Source organism: Triturus cristatus, chromosome 2_1 (assembly GCF_964204655.1).
Source record: "Triturus cristatus chromosome 2_1, aTriCri1.1, whole genome shotgun sequence".
Taxonomy (NCBI): Eukaryota; Metazoa; Chordata; class Amphibia; order Caudata; family Salamandridae; genus Triturus; species Triturus cristatus.
Window position 1 is genome coordinate 176,493,504 of NC_140581.1, and position 24,921 is coordinate 176,518,424.

The following is a 24,921-nucleotide window of genomic DNA, read 5'->3' on the forward strand; positions in this document are numbered from 1 at the left end:
CAATGGAAATGGCACAGGCAAGGCTTCAGCTAGATTAGTGAGCATTCTTTCAAAATTGCATGAGTACAATTTCTCTATCAGATACTTACCTGGCGGTAAGAATGGACGGGCAGATTGCCTCTCGAGGATGCTCATTGATGACATTTCATCAAGTTTCCATGATGAAGTGGAATGTGTTGTGGCTCTTATTGATGACATTTTAGTTGAGAACTCTTTGGCCACTAAAGACTCATGGTTGGCTGCACTTTCTGATGACACTACCCTTCAAACTGTCATGTCTTATATCAAAAAAAGGTTGGCCTCATGAAAGAAATCTACCTGCCCACATTAAACCCTATTCTCAAGTATCGGATGAATTGTCCATTGTCAATGAATGTTTACTCAGACATGATTTTTTGGTTCCTCCTACAAATTTTAGATATCTTCTGTTCAAGAAGAGTCATGAAGGACATATGGGTGTGTCTGCCACTATTCGTAATCTTAAACAGTTTTATTGGTGGCCTGGTCTGGACTCGCAGGTGAGAACCTGGATTTCAGACTGCAATACCTGTCTTATTTCTGATAAGCATTGGAGGACATATGAGCCTAACATTCATATGGTCCCATTGCCTAATTCACCCGGGAAAAGGTTGCTTTAGACTTTGCGGGTCCATTTGATCTTCTTCCTACTAGTAAGAGATACCTTTTGGTGTTGATTGATTATTTTTCAAAGTGGGTCTTCTTTGATTTGGTGTCCTCTCCGGATACTAATGCTGTCATCAAATTCTTGAGAAGTGTGTTTGATATTGAGGGCCCTCCAAGACAAGTTGTGACGGACAATGGAAAACACTTCAGGTCTCATCAGATGTTAAAATTTGTGGAAGATTTTCAAATCAAACATCTCACTGTGGCACTTTATTCTCCTTCCTCTAATGGACTAGTTGAACGCATCAACAGGTACTTTAAGGAAGGAGTTCACACTGCTCTGTCTTCTGGGTTACAAGTTGAGGAATTCTGAAGACAAAAATTATGGACATACCATAATACTCCCCATAGTACCACAAATATATCTCCTTTTAAGCTGCTACACAACAGAGTACCAATTTCACATCTGTGTCCCCATTGGGTTAAGGACATTACTAATGCTGATGTTACTCATCAAGGGAACTTACTGAAAATTCAAGAACAAGTAAAATGTAAACATGATGTTATTTCTTTACATCATCATGATTCTAAACACACCAAAGATATCCCATTTTTTGTCGGGGATTGGGTACTCATTAAAAAACCAAAGAGAGTCAAGAAAGGAGAGTCCAGATTCACACTACCTGTCAAGGTTAATCATGTGGCAAAAAGTGCTATTTTATTAAATGAAAGGGGGTGGTGGAATAGGAGAAGTCTTGTTAAAATCACACATGATCAAGCTTTAAAAATCATATCTACAAAGAAGAAAAGTTTTTGTGCCTCAGACTTTGATGAATTTAGTTCTGGTATGGACTTTTTCTGTGACAACCTTCCCTCAACCTCCAAGCACAGAAACAACATTGCATCTGGAAATCTCATACATAATGATTGTCCCAATGTTAGTGATTCAGAAACCTCTCTGTGTCATGATCCCTTACCCAGTGTTCAGTCCTCACCCAATATTCCTTCTGCAACGGTCTCTTCTAGAATTGGACATTGTAATGTTTCTGTTCCTCAAAGATTTAAAGACTATTATTTGATGTAAGCTAGTTTGTTAAGTAATAGATCATTTACTACTTTAGTCTAATGTTTAATTCCTTTATGCTAATTATTTGCCTTAGTCTTTCTGTGATTTGTTAACTTTCTTGTTTTTGTTAATAAAGGGGAAATTATGTTACGGTAACAAGTCGCTCTTTCCCTTTAAGAGCGGCTTGTTATTCACGTGCTGGTAACTTGATGTCCCGAGCGTCTTCCCCGCGCTCTGTGTATATTTAAGATGTCCCGTGTATTCCATGGTTCTCGTTGTGGCTGCCTGTAACTGTTCATTCAGGCAGTTACTTCGAGAGCTGTTGGAAGACCGGTTGTGGGCTGTTTCCTGCTATACTTTGCTACTCCAATAAACACCTTATCTTTCAAGTGCGACCTTCAAGAGTGTTTACTGATTTAACACAGACCTCGACGTGAAGCAATCGGGCGTCTTCGGAAGGCTCTGTGCATTAAACATTGTGTTCATGTTGCACAGTGTGTAGAGAGCATGCATACTTTGAAGCGCTAATAAGAAACGGAGAGTGCAAAACACATCTAAAAATTGGATTCTCTTAATGAAATCGTTGACTTGTACTTGTCTAACTTTTGTTTTAATAAAAAGAATGTTTCTCTTTTTCTGTAAATGTGAAAACAATATTTGATTCATCAACTTATTTGAAAACTTGCAAAAAAATGACAATTTAATTTAGCACACTATGTGGTTGGGGTCAGCTACAGTAGTACCACAATGTCAGATCAGTGCTCATGTTGTGTCAGTGGATGCAGGTGGGGGGCACCGGCAGTATTATGGGGGACTGAGACTTATTTTTAAGCATCAGAGTTTTGACCCAGAGGAACAAAAAGAGAGAAAAGGAGAAACAAAGAGAAAGTCAGGAAATCAGTGACAAAGGGATAAAACAAGCAATCTGTGAGCTAAGCAGACAGGAAGTCAGCGACGGCCCATATTGGGCGTGTTACCAGGGCGGTGACGTGGGGCAAAGGAGGGGCAGGGTGGGGGGTTGCAAAATGCGGCATACGGCCGATTGCAGGTAAGTTACGAAAAAAAATAAAGAAAACAAATGTTGTTGCGCGCGCTGCATCGCATTTGGCGATGCTGCGCGCGCAACGAAATTCGTATTTTTTTTTCCCGCAACTTACCTGCAATCGGTCGTATGCCGCATTTTGCAACCCTCCACCCTGCACCTCCTCTGCCCCACGTCACCGCCCCGGTAACACGCCCTATACGGGCCGTCGCTGCAGGAAATGCAGGATGGTGGAAGAAGGAGCAGTAGCGGCTCCTCGGTTAAGGCGGAGGAGCGTCGCCCCACTGCTTTTAAGCAGTGTAACAAAGGAAAAATAAAATGATAATAACTTGTTGCAATTATCATTTTATTGTTTCCAGCAGCTTTGCGGGCGAGCGGGCAGTGCCGCTCTGCTCCCAGAGCAGGGCAGGGGAGGAATGGTAGCACCCTCTATGTGCGCCCTCTCAGGCCGGACAAATAGTCATGAGCACCTTGTATGTTCTCCACGCAGGCTGCATTACAGCCTGTGTGAAGACCATGCCCAGGCCCCCAGTCTCCGCCTGCGTGCTGAACCACGGCACTCACACCAATCACAACGCTGTATTGCAGCATTGTGATTGGTCAGGGCAGCCTGGGTGCTTACTAATCACAACCCTGTAGCATTGTGATTGGTCAGGGCAGCCTGGGTGTGCTTCCTGGCTGCTGTTTGGCCTGAGTCTGACAGAGGGGAGAAGGAGCAGAGATGCGGGATGCGGTAATAAGATAAGTGTTTTTTAAATTTTTTATTATTCCCTTTCAATCCTGACCACCCGCCCTGCCGCCCCCTATCTGTGCCGGCCGCCACTGAGAAAGAGACATGCAGTGGAATCAATACTAGGCAGCCTTGTTATTCAGTAACCCAGGGATTTGGCAGAGTCAGCAGCTCGACTCCATAGAACACCTTTGGACTCCGCCTCTATTTTCATTCTTGCGTTTTGATCGTGCAGTTTTCAAACAGACCTGTTGCTTACAACATACATAGAATGGGCTACGGGTTCAGCCCTTTCAACCGCTGGCTTTCTGTGATCAGGCTTCTTTCAACTTTGTTCATCATTGTTTGCTCAGTCCAGTGGAGTATTGCTCTCTCACCTAATGCTATTGGCTGTTTCGGTTTGTCCTTCAACCTCTGCTCGAGTGCTTGCATTGAACTGCATAAGGACTACTTTACAACTAGAACTCTGCCGGCTCCCTCCCATGTGTCTTGGTTTAATGTGCTAACACTGCATGCGTTAGCACGTTAAATTGATCTATTGGATTTGCTAATGCTTATTTTTTCAAAATGAATTACTTGTCAAAGTGATTGAGTATAAATAACAAAAGGCTTTGAGTATAGTCAAGTTCATTGTATGAAATGCCCGACTGCAAGATAAAATGGCATAAAGGGCAGCAGGGAGCTAAGGGAATCTTCAGCTGGAGCCCAGGTGGCATTGCAGATGTGGTCTTGCTTGCAGGGCAGGCCATCAGTGCTTAATTTGCAAAAAAAATAAGTGCCAGGGCTCCCCTTCGGAGGCCACTGCACCTTGTACCACACATTGCCCCTGCCAGCGCCACCAATAATATTAACAAAACAAGTACTAACATTCACACACTTACAAGTGTGACAATTCCGACTATTTCAGGCCCCCAAAGCTATAAGAATGGCTTGGGTGGCAGGTAATATTCATTTTTAATGTATATTGAGTTAATAATTAACTGTTGTTGTGGTCATCTCTAAATTAGCCCGCCAGCGCCACCTTGTGGCAGACTGCCACAGGCCCTGGTGCTGACAATTAAGTGCTGGTGCCGAGCACCGGAAACCACCAGCTTAAATTAAGCACTACAGGCCACTGATGCCCATCAGCAGGTAGGGCCCTAGGATACTGACATTGCACGTATTCCCAAAGATGGCTCTGCACTCCTTTAGCATGAGTAGGCCCATGAGCAAGCCCATCAGTTCTTGGAGTGCAGGCGTAACTGAAACAACGGAAACTACCCTCCACTGTATGGCAGCCTGCTGTCACTAGTTCCCAGTGCCTCCCCCTGTCTTTGAGTTGTACTCACCAGTGCTTCAGTACCTGCACTTCTTTCAGTTGAAGTGGGAGGTACCACCAGGTCCCAGCAGGGGTGCAATGCCTTTAACGGGAGTGTACCAGTGCAGCTCAATGGCAAGCAGGTACTATGAGCGGTAACCACCTGCACTTTCATACTTCAAGAACTGCCACTCACTTCAGCAAGAAGCCCGCAGGCCAATACCAAAATCTTATCTCTTGAAAGGGAAAAATGTGCATTTCTTTTTGTCAAAGATGGCAGCTACTAACATCTTTACTTTTTTTATCGCAAACAGTACTGTGTGAAACACCTTTTATTTTTGCTTGGAGCGTTGAAACATTTTTACAAAAGCGAGTTCTGAAGATGTTCAGAATTCCTCACTGCAACTCTAGAACCTTGAATGATCCACTCTCTGGAACCTCTTATTCCAATAATGAACCTGGCCTAGTTTTGGGTCACTCCCTCAGAATCTAGCTTGATAAACGCTTTGAAGTGAAATCCCAGCTGAGCAGTACCAGAGAAGTAAGAGTGTCTCTTCCCTTACCCTACAATCACCAGCAAATGATCTCTCACCAGTCTTGAATCATCGAAATGTCACATGAACAAGCTGATCTTCTTGTATCTATGCCGCGTCTTCTCTGCTCTTTCGAAACTCTAAGTCTTACCTCAGTTTAAAGTAGAAGTTCAACTGGGCTAAACGAAATCTTTATTCAAATGTTTTTTATTTGATATAACAAATATGTGTAGGTGTCTACGGTGCACCAATTTTACATGCCCCATTCACTATGACTTCAAACCATGAATCCAAGCATTTGTGGTTTGCAGCCAGTGAATCAGGGAGAGAAGTAAAGAAAAACTCTACGACTGTCTCTTTTCACACAGCATGTGGACCAGAGAACGACAACTCAGTGTCAAAAATCATGAGCCCTTTTGAGTTGTGGGTAGTTTTAAAGCAAAGGCATTCCAGCAGGAACCTAGGTAAGATGTAACCCCCTCCCGCCTTCCCTCTCTCCTGTCCACTGTCTCCAACGGTGATTGGCTGCTCCGTGGTGTGGCGATCACTTCATACATTCCTTCGAATATCTGCATGCAGCAAAGTTTCTGGTATCTAGAATGTTAACTGGTCTCCCAACTGAAGTGCAAAGGGAGATGTACTTAGGACTTTACATATATACAGAATTGTTATGACAGGATCCCCGTCTTTCCACTCACATTAAAAGTTCACGCTCATTGACATCTGCCTAACTTCACGCACGCAGCCATACATGTTTATTCAAACTGGATTCGTATTAATATTTTGCAAATGTTTCCATTAACTTTTACGATTTTTTGTTATTTAGCATATTTCTCTTCCTGAGCCATTTAGTAGTGATTCTAATTTTGATATCATCCCTGGTTTGTTCCTTGGGTTCGCTCCTCCCTCGTGTCTCAGTGCAGCATCACCCATCACCTGGGACAGAGCTGGGACTTGAGTTTGACCCCGCGGTGACCTTGGCGTCCTCCAAGCCTGCCTCTGCGGGTGAACAGAGGTATGGAGGAGTCGTGGGAGCTCTGCGAACACGACTCACAGCCCTGGCTCCCATACGCGTCCCTTGGCAGCCCTAATCAATGTAATGCTTCCTGTTTGACACCAATATAAGGCCGTTCACCGTTCTGTAAACACCGGGAGAAAGAGGCGGGAAGCAGCACACGGCACGGGACCTGCGGAGCCGAGACCGCCGCTCGTGGACACGTGTTCAGCCAGGCGGCGCCTGGTCCACATCGAAGAGGAAATATGTGTTCCGATTTTACGAGAAAATATAGCCAAGACATAAAAGTAATGTAAGGGGTGAAAACTACCGTTCTCCTCCCTCAGAGCTGCGGCCACATAACCCGGTGCAAGCAGCAGGCCGAGAAAGGCAGTCAGGGTCCAGCTTTGGGGCTCAGTTGACTGATCCTTCCATTACATGGATCCGTGATGGAGCCCATGATCACAGGTTCGACTCAGCCTTTCATCCTATCAAGGTCGATACAACGCACCATTGAGTCGGATAACAAACGTCTGTCGTCTAGCGCCAAGAAACTGTCTTGTGAGTGTCCGAATGCTCTACAGCATGTGAGGCACCAGTTGAGTCTCCTCCTCTTGGCGATTCCGTCCGGCTGGTGGTACCCTGGCCCTCGCAGTGGCAGGGCCATGCCAGCCAGCAATGGAAGGGCAGCCGGGCAGTTGTGAGAGAGACACATGTGATGGCCGCTGAGCCAACAAACCCCTTCAAGAACCTAAAGATGTCCCGACGAGAACGGGTGAGCCCTAATGAGGACAGTCCTCTGTCTATTTGAACTTTTTGCCTCATTTAAATCCAAACGAGCATTTTCGGCCCGATCTGCAAAGCCATATGAGCCCCCAAATCAACTTAGGCGCACCAGTGGCAAAAATTATAAGTGTAGATAATATTTTTTTTGCAACTGACAAAACGTGACTTTGTACTATGAACTCAAATAATTCACACGTAATATATATATATTACGCCATTATGGACTTCTATTGCGCGGGAGTACATCTGCTCCAAGAGGCATGCGTGGACGTTCCAGAGAGTGTGCCCAGGCAATCTGGTGAAAACCCACAAAGGTGTGGCTTATCGAGCACTTACAGCCCCATTACAGAAAATTATCCTTATGTTTCTAGCACTGAATACAGCAGGGGTGTCCAACTAAGGTCGAGGAGGGACGGATCCATGGATGAATTGAATTATATTCACATAAAATACATTCGCATACACTGAATGTAAATGAAAGCAGTTTTATAGTCATTGCAAATCCTGGAAACCCGGCACGGACCTGACTGTGCTGGGCCTGTACTGGACTCCTTCCGCTCACAGACTTCCATTCCTGGGCCTCCCCTGCTGAACCTCATCACCGAAAAGTTTATTCTTTCGAGGTATCCATTCCAGGTCTAACATTCTGAAATATTCTGAAAATGTCAATCATGTTGGGGCCCAATCACACAAGCTCCCCTGTAGACCACAGTGGAGCCGGCCGATAATGCGGCATATGGGTAATGCGGCATATGGGCCGTCTCAGAGTGTATAGGCACTGGTCCAGTGCCCATACACTCCGAGACGGCCCATATGCCGCATTATCGGCCGGCTCCAGTGTTACTGATACTACATTAGGAGAGCGCATGCGCGACAGGCTTTGCATGCCAAACACCTCGATTAGAAGCAGCAGCGCCTAAAGGGCTGGCTTTTGCAGCTTTCAACAAGCTTTGGGCAACACCCCTCTCTACACACATCATCTTATCACCCAGCGCTCAGGCAGGAGATGGCGCCTCTTGTTACCTGTTAAACCACCTAATGTCCCCCACTGGAACAAGGAGAACTGTCCTACCCTTTGGGCCTTACTACCCTTTGACGGGACATGAGGGTATTAAGGGTGACACAACCTACAGAAAACATCAAAATGATTTCATTGAATTTTAATGAAGATTTATGGACTCCTTGTCCCAACCTTCTTTTCTAGGTCTGCCTACAGAGAGCTTTAGCTACAGACAAACCTTGTGTCATCAGTTTTTACAAAAAAGTACAATAAGAAGACATACGGAGTGTGCCTTGGATCTGCGCCTTTCAACCCTGGCTTTCATACTTTTTTCATGATTTGCCATTGGCCGGAGGGGCTGCCCGTCAAGGCTTTGGCATGTAGTAGAGTGAGATCTTGTCCTTCACTTTAGGATTTGGTGATGGGGTTTCAGATAATCTTTTTGGTAGACTGTGGATGGGACATGACATCTATGTTACAATTGAAAGCCATCATACATTCTCTGTTGTATTCACTTTGCTGACACAATATTTTAATTGCCGGTTATAGTCTCTGTTCAGGAGGTGCTGCTGTTTGGGTGCTTTATACCAGGGTTCCCCAAAGTCGGTCCTAGAGGGCCGGATCCATGCCAGATTTTTGACATAACTACATTTATCTAAATCGGGATATGCTAAGAATCTGGCATGGATCCGGCCCTCCAGGACCGCCTTTGGAGAGCCCTGCCTTAGCCTAAATGAAACTCACTAATCACACGTGCATGTCAATTTTCCCAAAATTACTGTTATGATAACATTTTGGATTTATGGCATGTATTTCAATCACAAAAAACATGTGCGCCAATAGGCTTTCTTAAAGCTGCAACAATACTGTACTTTGACTAGAGAAATTCACCATGAAAATAGAATTAAAAGCAAAAGAGGGGATGTGATCTCTGTTGTACTGTCTTTATTTAACGTTGACTGCAGTATTATATAGCTATCATGCTAAAACATACCAGCATTTAAGTAGTAACATGAATGCACATGGTGTAGTTTCTGTTCAGAGAATTTATTTGTTGAGTCAAATTTACAATATAATAGTACATATTTGAAACTTGCTACTATTCCATGACTTTATAAACACTCTACTTCAGTCCTACATAATTTCTACCAACAACTTAACTTACCAAACTACACCTAACCCCCATAACATACCTACCCTGCAATATCTTCCCAAATACGTATACCAAAAAGTAACCTACCATAAATGCATACCATATGTAACCTACCATACCTAACACACCATGCTTAACCAACCATGTGTAACCACCCATACCTATCACACCTGCCCAAAACGTACCTCTACTTGCGGTAACCAGGAGTGGCCCGTGCAGGTAAGGGCAGTGAGGCGGGGTGAGGTGGACTCGGCAGACGACGATGAGAGAAAATTAGGTATTTACTTAAATTTCCCTTGTCGTCCTCTGTTGAGTTCCCCCACACCGCCCCGCTGCTCCACCGCTCTTACCTGCACGGTCCGCTCCTGGGTAAGACCCTTTAAGATACCTCTGCTGAACATACCTTGCTATGTCTAACCAGATCATATCACACCTTAACTCACCATACCTTACCATATCTCACCATATCTGACCGTGTCTCACTATACCTCACCATACCTACCACACCTTACCATACCTTACATACCTCTGCAGTGCTTCGTCACTGCCCTGAGATGGCAGTTATGTGGAAAAGTGGACACTTATGCTTGTGTTGAATTCGACAACTCTAAAAAAGTCATCACACATCCGAAAGATTCTTCAGCAATGGCTATATCCTGGTAAGTATTACATTCTGTAATTAAACTAACACAACCCCTAATCACTTACTTCTCACAGCCTAACATTTTGCATTAAAACACAAACCAATATTCACACACTTTCCAACTAGCACCAACATGGCACATTACAAATACTCACAATGGACTTTACAGTACCATAAAACTAACAACATAATAAGGTTCTCACAATAACCACTCTCGTCATTAAAGCACTTATACTAAACTACAGTTGTACACCTGGTAGCACTTCAAACCCACATTTGAAAATAACAAAAAAATAAAAAGTTACCTGTTGTACTAAACTTCACTCTTCTATTAATTTTTCTACTTCCCTAAGTTTATATTACTGTGCCCTTAGTAACTTTGCCCTATGGTCTTAACAAATGTATACCTCATTAACACTTCTCTTCCCATTCTCTTTAAAAGTCTTACAATTACACTTTATTAATTTTATTCCAATGTTGCAATTGGATACATAGTGTATGCCAAGCTGCGCTTTCGTGCACATTAATTATAAACATTTTTCTTTAAGCACCCCCAAACCCGTCTCATTGAGTAGGCCATGGTGTGAAACTGTGAAGATCAAGAGAACGAGGTGTCACAAGAACCTCCTAGACCATGGTGCTCGCTTGGGATTCCACCTTTGATCTGTTGTAATAAATGTGCTTTAATCTACTTTTAATACTACTCTTGCCATATAACATCCACTCATGCCCCAGGCCAATGAAATTATGCGATTCTGCGTTTTCTACATTTTTATGGATTTCCTGCATTTGCCACATAGTCCACCATTCTGGTGCCTCATGTAAAGGTTTTAGAAAAAAAGTTTGTTTCTAGTTCAAACGGATCAAAAGTTACTAAGCATGTGGAGACGTGTTGCTGCACAGTGGAAGGCAACGGTTGACTAGTCAATTGCATTGATCCATCCAATTGACTTTCAGTGGCTTCTTGCTGTGCATGAGTGCTACACTCTTACTAACGAGGTGCAACATTTGCCCAAATAGAGTTAACGTGTAAAAAAGACGAAATAATGAAGTAACACTGTCACAAAATGTGCATCATTTAGCCGCATAATGTGCCTTTTCACCTATGTCGCATAATTCCAGTGGCACTGCTGGGGGGCCACTGCACTCACATCTTGAAGCACTTACTCCAGCACACCCTCGGTGCCATAAGCAAGCATCCTGCTGTGGCCCCTTTCTCAGCACTCAGTCTGTCCTACTGTATTTCAACGCCCCCCACCACATGCCACATCAGGACAACTCTGACAATGATATCAAAACTCTCCTGACTTTTACGCAGCACTTAGCCCATCAGCACTTTTACCCTGGCACCTCCTGTACATCTTCTGCCTCTTACAGGCAGCCCCTTCCTTCTGATCCCACTGCTGATCCCTACAATAGCACTTAACCTGGAGAATGTATCCATCACTTACCAGTGTTTTCTTTAGACCATCGGTCTCCTCACTAAAGTGCCTGACCTCACCAGAGCACTTGCTACTTTGAACCTCATCCTAGCACTCACGGCTGGGGCCATCATTCTGCAGCACTCACCTCTCAGGCCGCCATACAACAGCATTCACTTCTGAGGCCAACAAACAGCGGCACTCACCTCTGAGGCCATCAAACAGTAGCACTCACCTCTGAGGCCATCAAACAGTAGCACTCACCTATGAGGCCATCAAACAGCAGCACTCACCTCTGAGGCCATCAAACAGTAGCACTCACCTCTGAGGCCATCAAACAGTAGCACTCACCTATGAGGCCATCAAACAGCAGCACTCACCTCTGAGGCCATCAAACAGCAGAACTCACCTCTGAGGCCTTCATGCAGCAGCACTCACCTCTCAGGCCGCCAGACATCAGTATTCACTTCTGAGGCCAACAAACAGCGGCACTCACCTCTGAGGCCATCAAACAGCAGCACTCACCTCTGAGGCCTTCAAACTGCAGCACTCACCTCTGGGGCCATCATATAGCACCGTTCGCCTCTGGGCCATCACCCCTGCACTAACCTCTGGGGCCATCACCCCCGCAAGCAACTCTGGTGTCATTATACAGCAGCACTCGGCACTCACCTCTGGGGTCATGACCTCCACTCAGACCTATGAGACCGTCATAAAGCAGCACTCACTTGTCAGGCCACAGTAGCAGTCACCTTTGAGGCCGCTGTACAGCATCACTCACCTCTGAGGCCATCAAACAGTAGCACTCACCTCTGAGGCCATCAAACAGTAGCACTCACCTCTGAGGCCATCAAACAGTAGCACTCACCTCTGAGGCCATCAAACAGTAGCACTCACCTCTTAGGCCATCAAACAGTAGCACTCACCTCTGAGGCCATCAAACAGTAGCACTAACCTCTGAGGCCTTCATGCAGCAGCATTAACCTTTGAGGCCATCAAACAGCAGCACTCACCTCTCAGGCCGCCATACATCAGCATTTACTTCTGAGGCCATCAAACAGTAGCACTCACCTCTGAGGCCATCAAACAGTAGCACTCACCTCTGAGGCCATCAAACAGTAGGACTCACCTCTGAGGCCTTCATGCAGCAGCGTTAACCTCTGAGGCCATCAAACAGCAGCACTCACCTCTCAGGCCGCCATACATCAGCATTTACTTCTGAGGCCAACAAACAGCGGCACTCACCTCTGAGGCCATCAAACAGTAGCACTCACCTCTGAGGCCATCAAACAGTAGCACTCACCTCTGAGGCCATCAAACAGTAGCACTCACCTCTGAGGCCATCAAACAGCAGCACTCACCTCTGAGGCCATCAAACAGCAGAACTCACCTCTGAGGCCTTCATGCAGCAGCACTCACCTCTCAGGCCGCCAGACATCAGTATTCACTTCTGAGGCCAACAAACAGCGGCACTCAGCTCTGAGGCCATCAAACAGCAGCACTCACCTCTGGGGCCATCAGATAGCACCGTTCGCCTCTGGGCCATCACCCCTGCACTAACCTCTGGGGCCATCACTCCCGCAAGCAACTCTGGTGTCATTATACAGCAGCACTCGCACTCACCTCTGGGGTCATGACCTCCACTCAGACCTATGAGACCGTCATAAAGCAGCACTCACTTGTCAGGCCACAGTAGCAGTCACCTTTGAGGCCGCTGTACAGCATCACTCACCTCTGAGGCCATCAAACAGTAGCACTCACCTCTGAGGCCATCAAACAGTAGCACTCACCTCTGAGGCCATCAAACAGTAGCACTCACCTCTCAGGCCATCAAACAGTAGCACTCACCTCTGAGGCCATCAAACAGTAGCACTAACCTCTGAGGCCTTCATGCAGCAGCATTAACCTTTGAGGCCATCAAACAGCAGCACTCACCTCTCAGGCCGCCATACATCAGCATTTACTTCTGAGGCCAACAAACAGCGGCACTCACCTCTGAGGCCATCAAACAGCTGCACTCACCTCTGAGGCCATCAAACAGTAGCACTCATCTCTGAGGCCATCAAACAGTAGCACTCACCTCTGAGGCCATCAAACAGTAGCACTCACCTCTGAGGCCATCAAACAGTAGCACTCACCTCTGAGGCCTTCATGCAGCAGCGTTAACCTCTGAGGCCATCAAACAGCAGCACTCACCTCTCAGGCCGCCATACATCAGCATTTACTTCTGAGGCCAACAAACAGCGGCACTCACCTCAGAGGCCATCAAACAGTAGCACTCACCTCTGAGGCCATCAAACAGTAGCACTCACCACTGAGGCCATCAAACAGTAGCACTCACCTCTGAGGCCATCAAACAGTAGCACTCCCCTCTGAGGCCTTCATGCAGCAGCATTAAACTCTGAGGCCATCAAACAGCAGCACTCACCTCTCAGGTCGCCATACATCAGCATTTACTTCTGAGGCCAACAAACAGCGGCACTCACCTCTGAGGCCATCAAACAGTAGCACTCACCTCTGAGGCCATCAAACAGCGGCACTCACCTCTGAGGCCATCAAACAGTAGCACTCACCTCTGAGGCCATCAAACAGTAGCATTCACCTCTGAGGCCTTCATGCAGCAGCATTAACCTCTGAGGCCACCAAACAGCAGCACTCACCTCTGAGGCCTTCATCCAGAAGCACTCACCTCTGAGGCCATCAAACAGTAGCACTCACCTCTGAGGCCATCAAACAGTAGCACTCACCTCTGAGGCCTTCATGCAGCAGCATTAACCTTTGAGGCCATCAAACAGCAGCACTCACCTCTCAGGCCGCCATACATCAGCATTTACTTCTGAGGCCAACAAACAGCAGCACTCACCTCTGAGGCCATCAAACAGCTGCACTCACCTCTGAGGCCATCAAACAGTGGCACTCACCTCTGAGGCCATCAAACAGTGGCACTCACCTCTGAGGCCATCAAACAGCGGCACTCACCTCTGAGGCCATGAAACAGTGGCACTCACCTCTGAGGCCATGAAAGCACTCATCTCTGAGGCCATCAAACAGCAGCACTCACCTCTCAGGCCGCCATACATCAGCATTTACTTCTGAGGCCAACAAACAGCAGCACTCACCTCTGAGGCCATCAAACAGTAGCACTCACCTCTGAGGCCATCAAACAGTAGCACTCACCTCTGAGGCCTTCATGCAGCAGCATTAACCTTTGAGGCCATCAAACAGCAGCACTCACCTCTCAGGCCGCCATACATCAGCATTTACTTCTGAGGCCAACAAACAGCAGCACTCACCTCTGAGGCCATCAAACAGCTGCACTCACCTCTGAGGCCATCAAACAGTGGCACTCACCTCTGAGGCCATGAAACAGTGGCACTCACCTCTGAGGCCATCAAACAGCGGCACTCACCTCTGAGGCCATGAAACAGTGGCACTCACCTCTGAGGCCATGAAAGCACTCATCTCTGAGGCCATCAAACAGCAGCACTCACCTCTCAGGCCGCCATACATCAGCATTTACTTCTGAGGCCAACAAACAGCAGCACTCACCTCTGAGGCCATCAAACAGCAGCACTCACCTCTGACACCCTCACTCATTCGCCCACCGCTATAGCTCGCACCAGGACTCGTCAGTGGAGTGCCTCGCCCCGGTACATTACGTCTGCCCCTGCTCGCCTGTACTCGCCTCAGTACTACATTTCTAATCTCTCCCATAGGCAGATGCCCGGTCCTCTTTCGAGACATCAGTCCTGCCCGTAAGTGCCAGGCATTAATCCAGCCCTGCCCGTGTGCCTTCACTCCAATCCGGGGTGCCTAGGTCGTTGCCGCCGGAGTTCCATTAGCCTATCCAGGTGTGCCCTCAGCCCTGCCCGTGGTTGCTGTCTACCTTGACCAGTGTATCCTCAGCCCTGCCCGGTATGCCCTCAACCCTGTCCGTGGTCAATGTCAGCCCAGACCCGTGAATCCTTAGCTCTGACCGGGGCTATTGTCAGCCTGCCAGGTGTGCCCACTGTCCTGCCAGGTGTTGTTGTCAGCCTGCCCGGCGTGCCCTCTGCCCTGACCAGGGCTATTGTCAGCCTGCCCGGTGTGTCCACTGTCCTGCCAGGAGTTTTTGTCAGACTGCCCGGTGTGCTCTCTGCCCTGCCCGGCGTGCCTTCGGTCTTGCCCGTGGCTGTTGGAAGCCATGCCCGGTGTGCCCTTGGCTCCACCCTTTGTTGTTGGCAGCTCTGCGGACCCTGCCCCGTGTGCCCTCCGCTCTGCGTGCCCTCAGCTCTGCAGACCCTGCCCCGTGTGCTCTCCGCGCCCTCAGCCCTGAGGACCCTGTCCTAACTGCCCTCAGCCCTGTGGACCCTGCCCCGTCGGCCCTCCGATCTGCGTACCCTCAGCCCTGCGGACCCTGCCCCGCGTGCCCTCCTCTTTGCGTGCCCTCAGCCCTGCACACCCTGCCCCGTGTGCCCTTAGCCTTACGGGCCCTGCCCCATGTGCCCTCAGCGGTCAGCCCTGCGGACCCTGCCCCGTGTGCCCTCCGTGGGCCCTGTACCGTGTGCCCTTACCTATGCGTGCCTGTTGTAATGTAAATAGGTTGGATTCAATGATGATCAGAGGTAGCCAGTAAGTATAACAGAAGTAGAAGGTTTATTGGTTGGTTTAGTAGAAGTATATTACAGGACCCACCAGGAACAGCATCTCTGCCGCTCAGCCCACTCTCTCCAACTGCCAGTCTCACCACACAAGCAGGCACACCAACATTCCAGTCTCTCTGTCATCAAGCATTCCAACATTCCACGCAGACATCACATTTAACTTGGCTGAGCAGCTAAGGAGAAGATGCACCTGAGGAATTGAGATACAACACATCCCCTTTCTTTGGAGAAGAATAAACAACAATAATTTGCAACCTTGCAGCATGAAAGTATGAAAGATGGTACTTGCATCGTTGCGCACAATAAAGATTAGAGGAAGCATGAAAGACTAGTGACAGGTTAGAAAAAATGAGAATAAGTAGTAGAAAGTGACTAGAATGAAAGGAGGGTGAAACAGTGTGAAAAGCTTCAAGATATAGCACATGAAAAACTTCAATATATAGCACATGAAAAACTTCAAGATATAGCACATCCCCTTCCCTTGGGAAAACAATTAATAGAAATAATTCAACCATTGCATGTAAAACGTTGCATGTAAAACCTGCGTGTTAAACACTCGATTATAGCATCATACAAGTAAAGTAAAGAAAAAAAGAGAAATAGACAATAAAGGAATTAAAAGTGTGATATAGAAGTAAAAGTAAGCAAAAAAAAAAATGATGTAAGAAAAAAATGCAAGGCGATAGAAAAAACGTTACAAAATATTGAACATATAGATTTCACTGCGTATGGTGCAGTGCCCTTGTGCGTAAAAACTAAAGATGGGTACACTGCCCCTTATGGATCTCAAAATAAAGTATGGATACACTGTCCATTGCGCATTGTAACTAAAGATGGGAACACTGCCCATTGCGCATTAAAACTCAAGATGGATACACTGCCCATTACACATTTTAAATCAAGTATGGGTACACTGCCCATAGCACATTAAAACAAAAGATGGGTACACTGCCCATTTCGCCTTAAACTTAAGATGGGTACACTGCCCATTGCGGATTAAAACAAAAGATGGGTACACTGCCCATTACACATTTTAAATCAAGTATGGGTACACCGCCCATAGCACATTAAAACAAAAGATGGGTACACTGCCCATTTCGCCTTAAACTTAAGATGGGTACACTGCCCATTGCGGATTAAAACAAAAGATGGGTACACTGCCCATTGCGCCTTAAACTTAAGATGGGTACACTGCCCATTGCGCATTAAAATAAAAGATGGGTACACTGCCCATTGCGCCTTAAACTTGAGATGGGTACACTGCCCATTGCGCATTAAAATAAAAGATGGGTACACAGCCCACTGCGCAAGTAATCACTGAAAGATAACAATGTAGAGAGTAATGCAAGCGTAACACTGTGTAGGGTGAAATCAGTGTGAAGGGTGTGCGCACTACCCCCACTGAAGAATGTAACTAGAGTAAAGAGACCAGCTCCCAACATCAAATACCCTGAAGAAAATGCCTAATACCCTGAAAGTATCTAAGTCAGTAAAAACAAATAAGGAAAGACGTAAATATCAACAGTAATAATCAAGTAAAATTATGAAGGGTGAACAACACACAACTGTAAGATGTCACTAACATTGTAATATAGCATACGATGTCCATTATAACACAATAAACTAAAATAAATAACGTTGTCACCGTAGTTCCACTTTTAAGGATATTTCACTGCAATGATACCAAATCATTCAGACTGGAAACATTCGGCATTGTGTGCTTCAATTGTTGGCTCTCTGCTTTCTCATTGAAAAATAATTAGATCAGTTCAGAAGATTTTTTTCCTTTACCAAAGCGACTGTCCATAAATCCGCACTAGTCGATTTCCGCCGAACATCTAAGCTTACAGGCATTAGGAGAATAAACCGGATACGATGTCCTGGTGTTTTCCCAGAAAAAACTTTATTGTCCTCCAAACGTGGTTGGCAGAAGGAGCACCGCAGAATGAACTGCAGAAGACAGCATGGCTAAGGTGAGTAACTCTGGTGGAAACGCAATATGGCGGCACGCTGCATGACGCAGTGCCGGATGGCTCACAGTACGTCCGTGCAGACAAACGTCAAGGAGCAGCTCCAACAGACATGGAAGCAGAGACACTTCACGAGGGAACGCAGGTGAGTTCGAGCGCGCTGAGGAAGCCACGCGCAACATTTTCAAACGGCAACACGCATTACTAACGGCTCACCCCCTCAACAAGGCTCAAAGTTTAGATACTAACACGGACAAAAACTCACCTAAGACATAGGTAGAGCACCATACATGGTCACGCAACACTTGTCCAGCAGCCGAGCGCGTCAGTCAGTCAACGAGCGCCTGTCTCCAACACCTTAAAATAATTATCTAATGCCACACTAATGTCCATGGTGATATCCGCAGCCTTGCCAGAGGAAAAAAAAACGGTGTCTTCTGACATCAGATAAATAACATCAAGTTTCTCAAGATGTTTGACACGTAGCTAGGCACCGCTGAAGCCAGTAGTTTTAAAAATCGTGGAACATTTTCTTTCTTTTTTTAAAGTTCACGGTTCGGAAAGCAGGATTCTGAAAGTAAGCCAGTCTTTATCATATATTAATTAACGCTGTATCAAATTTCTTTTGAAGTATAGAACCATAAGTATGAGGAATGTGAAGCGCCCTGGGTAGGCTGTCCAGATGGTGAAGGACACTGGTGGGACCTTGGGGGCGTTCTTTTCCTTTCTTTTTCAAGTTGCTTAGCTTTGAGTAGTTTCTTGTAGAATAAAGTTCTGTAAATATGTTAGTTTCCTCACTTGCTGTAGTCTTGCTGTAGTCTTGTGGCCAAAGCACGCAGGGTTTCTTCCAGATCGTCGCCATTGTTGTAATGTAAATAGGTTGGATTCAATGATGATCAGAGGTAGCCAGTAAGTATAACAGAAGTAGAAGGTTTATTGGTTGGTTTAGTAGAAGTATATTACAGGACCCACCAGGAACAGCATCTCTGCCGCTCAGCCCACTCTCTCCAACTGCCAGTCTCACCACACAAGCAGGCACACCAACATTCCAGTCTCTCTGTCATCAAGCATTCCAACATTCCACGCAGACATCACATTTAACTTGGCTGAGCAGCTAAGGAGAAGATGCACCTGAGGAATTGAGATACAACAGTGCCCTCAGAAATGCGCAACCTGCCCGTGTGCCCTCAGCCCTGCGGACCCTGTCCTGTCTGTCCTCAGCTCTGCGGAGCCTGTCCCGTGTGCCCTTCGCTCTGTGTGCCCTCCGCTCTGCGTGCCCTCAGCCCTGCGGAGCCTGCCCTGTCTGCCCTCAGCCCTGGCACCCTGCCCCGTGTGCCCTCAGCTCTGCGGACCCTTCCCCGTGTGCCCTCAGCAAGTCAGCCCTGCGGACCCTGCCCTCAGCCCTGGCACCCTGCCCCGTGTGCCCTCCGCTCTGTGTGCCCTTCGCTCGGTGTGCCCTTACCTCTTGAGGTAGTTTCTTCCGTACAGGATCTGCTGCAGTAAAGTCACCAGTCCAAAGGCGCAGAGGAAGATGAAGAAGAGGCTGCGGTTCCCCAGCAGGTCCCTGCCGGCGGAGGGGTCCGCATACCCCATGCTGGAAGCTCCGGTGCTGGGGTCTGCGGGGGGCTATACGTGCAGCTCCTTCTCGCCCTCCCGCGGCGCCGTCCTGAACTCCCGCTCGGACTCCTGCAGAGTGCTGGAAGTTCCTGCCGATGTGGAGACCTCCCCGCGGCGAACCCCTCCGAGGCGCCTCGTGCAGTCTGCCGCTTCTCGGCGCTGCCTGCGGCTCCTGCCAGCGGCGGGGACCCCTTACAGTAGACCTATACGGAGGCTAACACACCCGCAGCTCCTCGAACAGTCTCTGCCGGCGGTTGGCGCTATCTCTGCTTCTCCTGCACCACTTTCTAAAACCCTTGGCCACTGTGCGTTTTCCCTGCGAGTCCTTCTGTTCCTACTGCCGGTGGCACTGGCTGCACCGCCTCACTCCCGCACCGCCGGCCCCGCAGACCCACGCAGCCCTCTGCCCGGAGGTGCTTGTGCGGGCGGCAGCAGCTTCTGCTCCGGGCGGCCCATGCTGCCCCTCCACTCACCCTGCCTGTCCTTGGGCGACTGCAGGGGATCGGGTCGGTGCGCAGCGCCCACCGGGGCTGGTATAGCAGGAGCTCGGGCTCCCCCCGCTAGCATAGAGCCCACCGGGGGCCCACTGGAGGGGCCAGCGGTGCAGACAGCCCGGCAGACCGGAGGCAGTCTGGATCCGATCCCTGCAGCGGCAGCATCCTTCTGCGCGGAGAACCGTGAGGGGGAGTGTGACCGTGTGAGCCTCGTGTGTCCTATCCAGCAGCAGTGTGTGTGCACGGAGGGTGGGACCTACGGAGCAGCGGCAGTGTGGACTGCGAGGCTGTGCCTGTGTGCGTGTGTTACCGAGGAACGTATGCAGGCAGCAGCAACGCGGCGTCTGTGTGTGCACCCAGGAGTGGGGCTATCTGAGTGCTCTTGGCAGCAGCACTGTTTGTGTGCACCCAGGAGTGGGGGTATCCGGCGTGCCCGTGGCAGCAGCACTGTTTGTGTGCACCCAGGAGTGGGGCTATCCGAGGGACCTAGGCAGCAGGACTGTTTGTGTGCACCCAGGAGTGGGGCTATCCGAGGGCCCTAGGCAGCAGCACTGTTTGTGTGCACTCACGTGTGGTGCTATCCGAGGGCCTTAGGCAGCAGCACTATTTGTGTGCACCCAGGAGGGGTGCTATCCGAGGGCCCTAGGCAGCAGCAATGGTCGTGTGCACCCAGGAGGGGTGCTAACCGAGGGCCCAAGGCAGCAGCACTGGTTGTGTGCACTCAGGAGGGGTGCTATTCGAGTGCTCTAGACAGCAGCACTGGTTGTGTGCACTCAGGAGGGGTGCTATCCGAGGGACCTAGGCAGCAGTACTGGTTGTGTGCGCCCAGGAGGGGTGCTATCCGAGGGACCTAGGCAGCAGCACTGTTTGTGTGCACTCACGAGTGGTGCTATCCGAGGCCTTAGGCAGCAGCACTGTTTGTGTGCACCCAGGAGTGGGGCTATCCGAGTGCCCTTGGCAGCAGCACTGTTTGTGTGCACCCAGGAGTGGGGCTATCCGAGTGCCGTAGGCAGCAGCACTGTTTGTGTGCACTCAGTAGTGGTGCTATCCGAAGGACCTAGGTAGCAGGACTGTTTGTGTGCACCCAGGAGTGGGGCTATCCGAGTGCCCTAGGCATCAGCACAGTTTTTGTGTGCACTCAGGAGTGGTGCTATCCGAGAGACCTAGGCAGCAGGACTGTTTGTGTGCACCCAGGAGGGGTGCTATCCGAGTGCCCTAGGCAGCAGCACTGTCTGTGTGCACTCACGAGTGGTGCTATCTGAGGGCCTTAGGCAGCAGCACTGTTTGTGTGCACCCAGGAGTGGGGCTATCCGAGTGCCCTTGGCAGCAGCACTGTTTGTGTGCACCCAGGAGTGGGGCTATCCGAGTGCCGTAGGCAGCAGCACTGTTTGTGTGCACTCAGGAGTGGTGCTATCCGAAGGACCTAGGCAGCAGGACTGTTTGTGTGCACCCAGGAGGGGTGCTATCCGAGGGCCCTAGGCAACAGCACTGGTTGTGTGCCCCCAGGAGGGGTGCTAACCGAGGGCCCAAGGCAGCAGCACTGGTTGTGTGCACTCAGGAGGGGTGCTATTCGAGGGCCCTAGGCAGCAGCACTGGTTGTGTGCACTCAGGAGGGGTGCTATCCGAGGGACCTAGGCAGCAGCACTGGTTGTGTGTGCCCAGGAGGGGTGCTATCCGAGGGACCTAGGCAGCAGCACTGTTTGTGTGCACTCATGAGTGGTGCTATCCGAGGGCCTTAGGCAGCAGCACTGTTTGTGTGCACCCAGGAGTGGGGCTATCCGAGTGCCCTTGGCACCAGCACTGTTTGTGTGCACCCAGGAGTGGGGCTATCCGAGTGCCCTTGGCAGCAGCACTGTTTGTGTGCACCCAGGAGTGGGGCTATCCGAGTGCCCTTGGCAGCAGCACTGCTTGTGTGCACTCAGGAGTGGTGCTATCCGAGGGACCTAGGCAGCAGGACTGTTTGTGTGCACCCAGGAGGGGTGCTATCCGAGTGCCCTAGGCAGCAGCACTGTTTGTGTGCACTCACGAGTGGTGCTATCTGAGGGCCTTAGGCAGCAGCACTATTTGTGTGCACCCAGGAGGGATGCTATCCGAGGGCCCTAGGCAGCAGCACTGGTTGTGTGCACCCAGGAGGTGTGTTAACCGAGGGCCCAAGGTAGCAGCACTGGTTGTGTGCGCCCAGGAGGGGTGCTATCCGAGGGACCTAGGCAGCAGCACTGTTTGTGTACACTCAGGAGGGGTGCTATCCGAGGGACCTAGGCAGCAGCACTGTTTGTGTGCACTTTGGAGTGGGGCTATCCGAGTGTCCTAGGCAGCAGCACTGTTTGTGTGCACTCTTGAGTGGTGCTATCAGAGGGCCATAGGCAGCAGCACTGTTTGTGTGCACTCATGAGTGGTGCTATCAGAGGGCCCAAGAGGACTCGTGTTTCTGAACTCTGTGGGGGTTCTATCCAGCTGTGTGTTTGTGTAATCTGCGGAGGGGTTCTATCCAGCTGTGTGTTAGTGTAATCTCCGGAAGGGTTCTATCCAGCTGTATGTTTGTGTACTCTAGGGAGGGGTCCTAACCAGCAGTGTGTTTGTACTCTGGGGTGGAGTCCTAAGAAGCAGTGTGTGTACTCTGTGGAGGGGCCAAGCCAGCTGTGTGTGTACTCTGTGGAGGGGTCCTAGCCAGCATTGTGTTTCTGCACTCCATGTGGGTTCTAACCAGTTGTGTGTGTGTACTCTGGGGAGGCTTCCTAACCAGCAGTGTGTGTACTCCTTGGGGTGTCCTAGCCAGCAGAGCGTTTCTGCACTCTGTGGAGGTTCTAGTCAGCAGTGTGTTTCTGCACTCTGTGGGTGTTCTAGCCAACTGTGTGTTTGTGTACTCTGTGGAGGGCTTCTATCCAGGTGTGTGTTTCTGCACTTTGTGGAGGGGTTCTATCCAGCTGTGTGTTTGTGTACCCTGGGGAGGGCTCATAAACAGCAGTGTGTGTGTATTCTGTGGAGGGGTCCTAGCCAGCAGCGTGTTTCTGCACTCTGTGGGGGTTCTAGCCAGCTGTGTGTTTGTGTACTTTGTGGAGGGCTTCCGTCCAGCTATGTGTTTGTGTACTCTGGGAAAGAGTCCTAACCAGCATTGTGTGTGTACTCTGGGGAAGGGTGCTAGCCAGCTGTGTGTGTACTCTGTGGAGGGGTTCTAGCTAGCAGTGTGTTTGTGCTCTCTGCGTGGGTTCTATCCAGCTGTGTGTTTCTGCAGTCTGTGGGGGTTCTATCCAGCTGAGTGTATGCACTCTGGGGAGGGGTCCGAACCAGCAGTGTGTGTGTACTCTGTGGAGAGGTCCAAGCTAGCAACCTGTTTGTGCACTCTGTGGGGTTTCTATTCAGCTGTGTTTCTACACTCTGTGGATGGATTCTATCCAGCTGTGTGTTTGTGTACTCTGTGAAAGGGTCCTAACAAGCAGTGTGTTTGCTCTGTGAAGGCGTCCTAGCCAGCAGTGTGGTTCTGCACTCTATGGGGGTTCTAGCTAGCTGTGTATTTGTGTACTCTGGGGCAGGGTCCTAACCAGCAGTGTGTGTGTACTCTGGGAGGGGTCCTAACCAGCAGTGTGTGTACTCTGTGGAGGGGTTCTATCCAGCTGTGTGTTTGTGTACTCTGTGGAGGGGTCCTAGCCAGCTGTGTGTCTACTCTGTGGAGGGGTTCTTCCAGCAGTGTGCTTGTGCACTCTGGGGAGGGGTTCTATCCACAGTGTGTGTGAGTGTGTGTGTGCAGAGTCTGTGGTGTGGTTCTAGCCAGCAGTGAGGCAATGCATTCTGAAGATATGTCCTCCCCTGCAGTGTATTAGTGCATTCCGAGGCCACAGCCCTCCACTGCGATGTTTTTGTGCACTCTGTGGAGGGCTTCTATCCAGTTGTGTTTTTGTGCACTCGGTCGAGGGGTTTTATCCAGCTGTGTGTCTGTGCACTCTGTGGAGGGATTCTATCCAGCTGTGTTTTTGTGCACTGTCTGGAGGGGTTCTATCCACAATGTATGTGTATGTGTGCGCAGTCTGTACCGTGGTCCTAGCCAACAGTGTGGCTGTGCACTCTGAGGAGGAGCCCTCCACTGCAATGTGTTTGTGCACTCTGTGGAGGGGTTCTAGCCAGCTGTGTGTTTGGGCACTCTGTGGATGGCTTCTATCTAGCTGTGTGTTTGTGTACTCTGTGGATGGGTTCTATCCAGCTGTGTGTCTGTGTACTCTGTTGAGGTTCTATCCAGCGGTGTGTTTGTGTACTTTGCGGAGTGCTTCTATCCAGCTGTGTGTTTGTGCACTCTGTGAGTCGGTTCTATCCAGCTGTGTGTTTGTGTACTCTGTGGATAGGTTCTATCCAGCTGTGTGTCTGTGTACTCTGTTTAGGTTCTATCCAGCGGTGTGTTTGTGCACTCTGTAGAGGGGTTCTATCCAGCTGTTTGTTTGTGCACTCTGTGGTACACTCTGTGGAGGGGTTCTATCCCGCTGTGTCTGTGCACTCTGTAGAGGGGTTCTATCCAGCTGTGTGTTTGTGCACTCTGTGGATGGGTTCTATCCAGCTGTGTGGCTGTTTGTTTGTGTACTCTGTGGATGGGCTCTATCCAGCTGTGTGTCTCTGTGCTCTGTGGATGGGTTTTATCCAGTGGTGTGTCTGTGGACTCTGTTAAGGTTCTATCCAGCGGTGTGTTTGTGCACTCTGTGGATGGGTTCTATCCAGCTTTGTGTCTGTGTACTCTGTGGATGTGTTCTATCCAGCTGTGTGTCTGTGTACTCTGTTGATGTTCTATCCAGTAGTGTGTTTGTGCACTCTGTGGAGAGGTTCTACCCAGCTGTGTGTTTGTGCACTCTGTGGAGAGGTTCTATCCAGCTGTGTGTCTGTGCACTCTGTGGATGAGTTCTATCCAGCTGTGTGTTTCTGCACTCT

The 24,921-nt window shown here is 49.1% G+C and overlaps 1 protein-coding gene across 2 annotated transcripts in view; it reads right to left on the minus strand.

The window, feature by feature from the left end:
• ST8SIA5 (ST8 alpha-N-acetyl-neuraminide alpha-2,8-sialyltransferase 5) overlaps positions 1 to 20,238 on the minus strand; it is a 233,677-nt gene extending 213,439 nt beyond the window's left edge. Inside the window, exon 1 of one of the 2 annotated variants that reach the window (XM_085629327.1) lies at positions 19,365 to 20,238. In XM_085629327.1, coding sequence (XP_085485453.1) covers positions 19,365 to 19,495 — 131 coding nt within the window. In that variant the 5' untranslated portion in view covers positions 19,496 to 20,238. The remainder of the gene's footprint in view (positions 1 to 19,364) is intronic. The other variant, XM_085629319.1, reaches the window with a different exon arrangement.
• Positions 20,239 to 24,921: the final 4,683 nt, after the last annotated feature.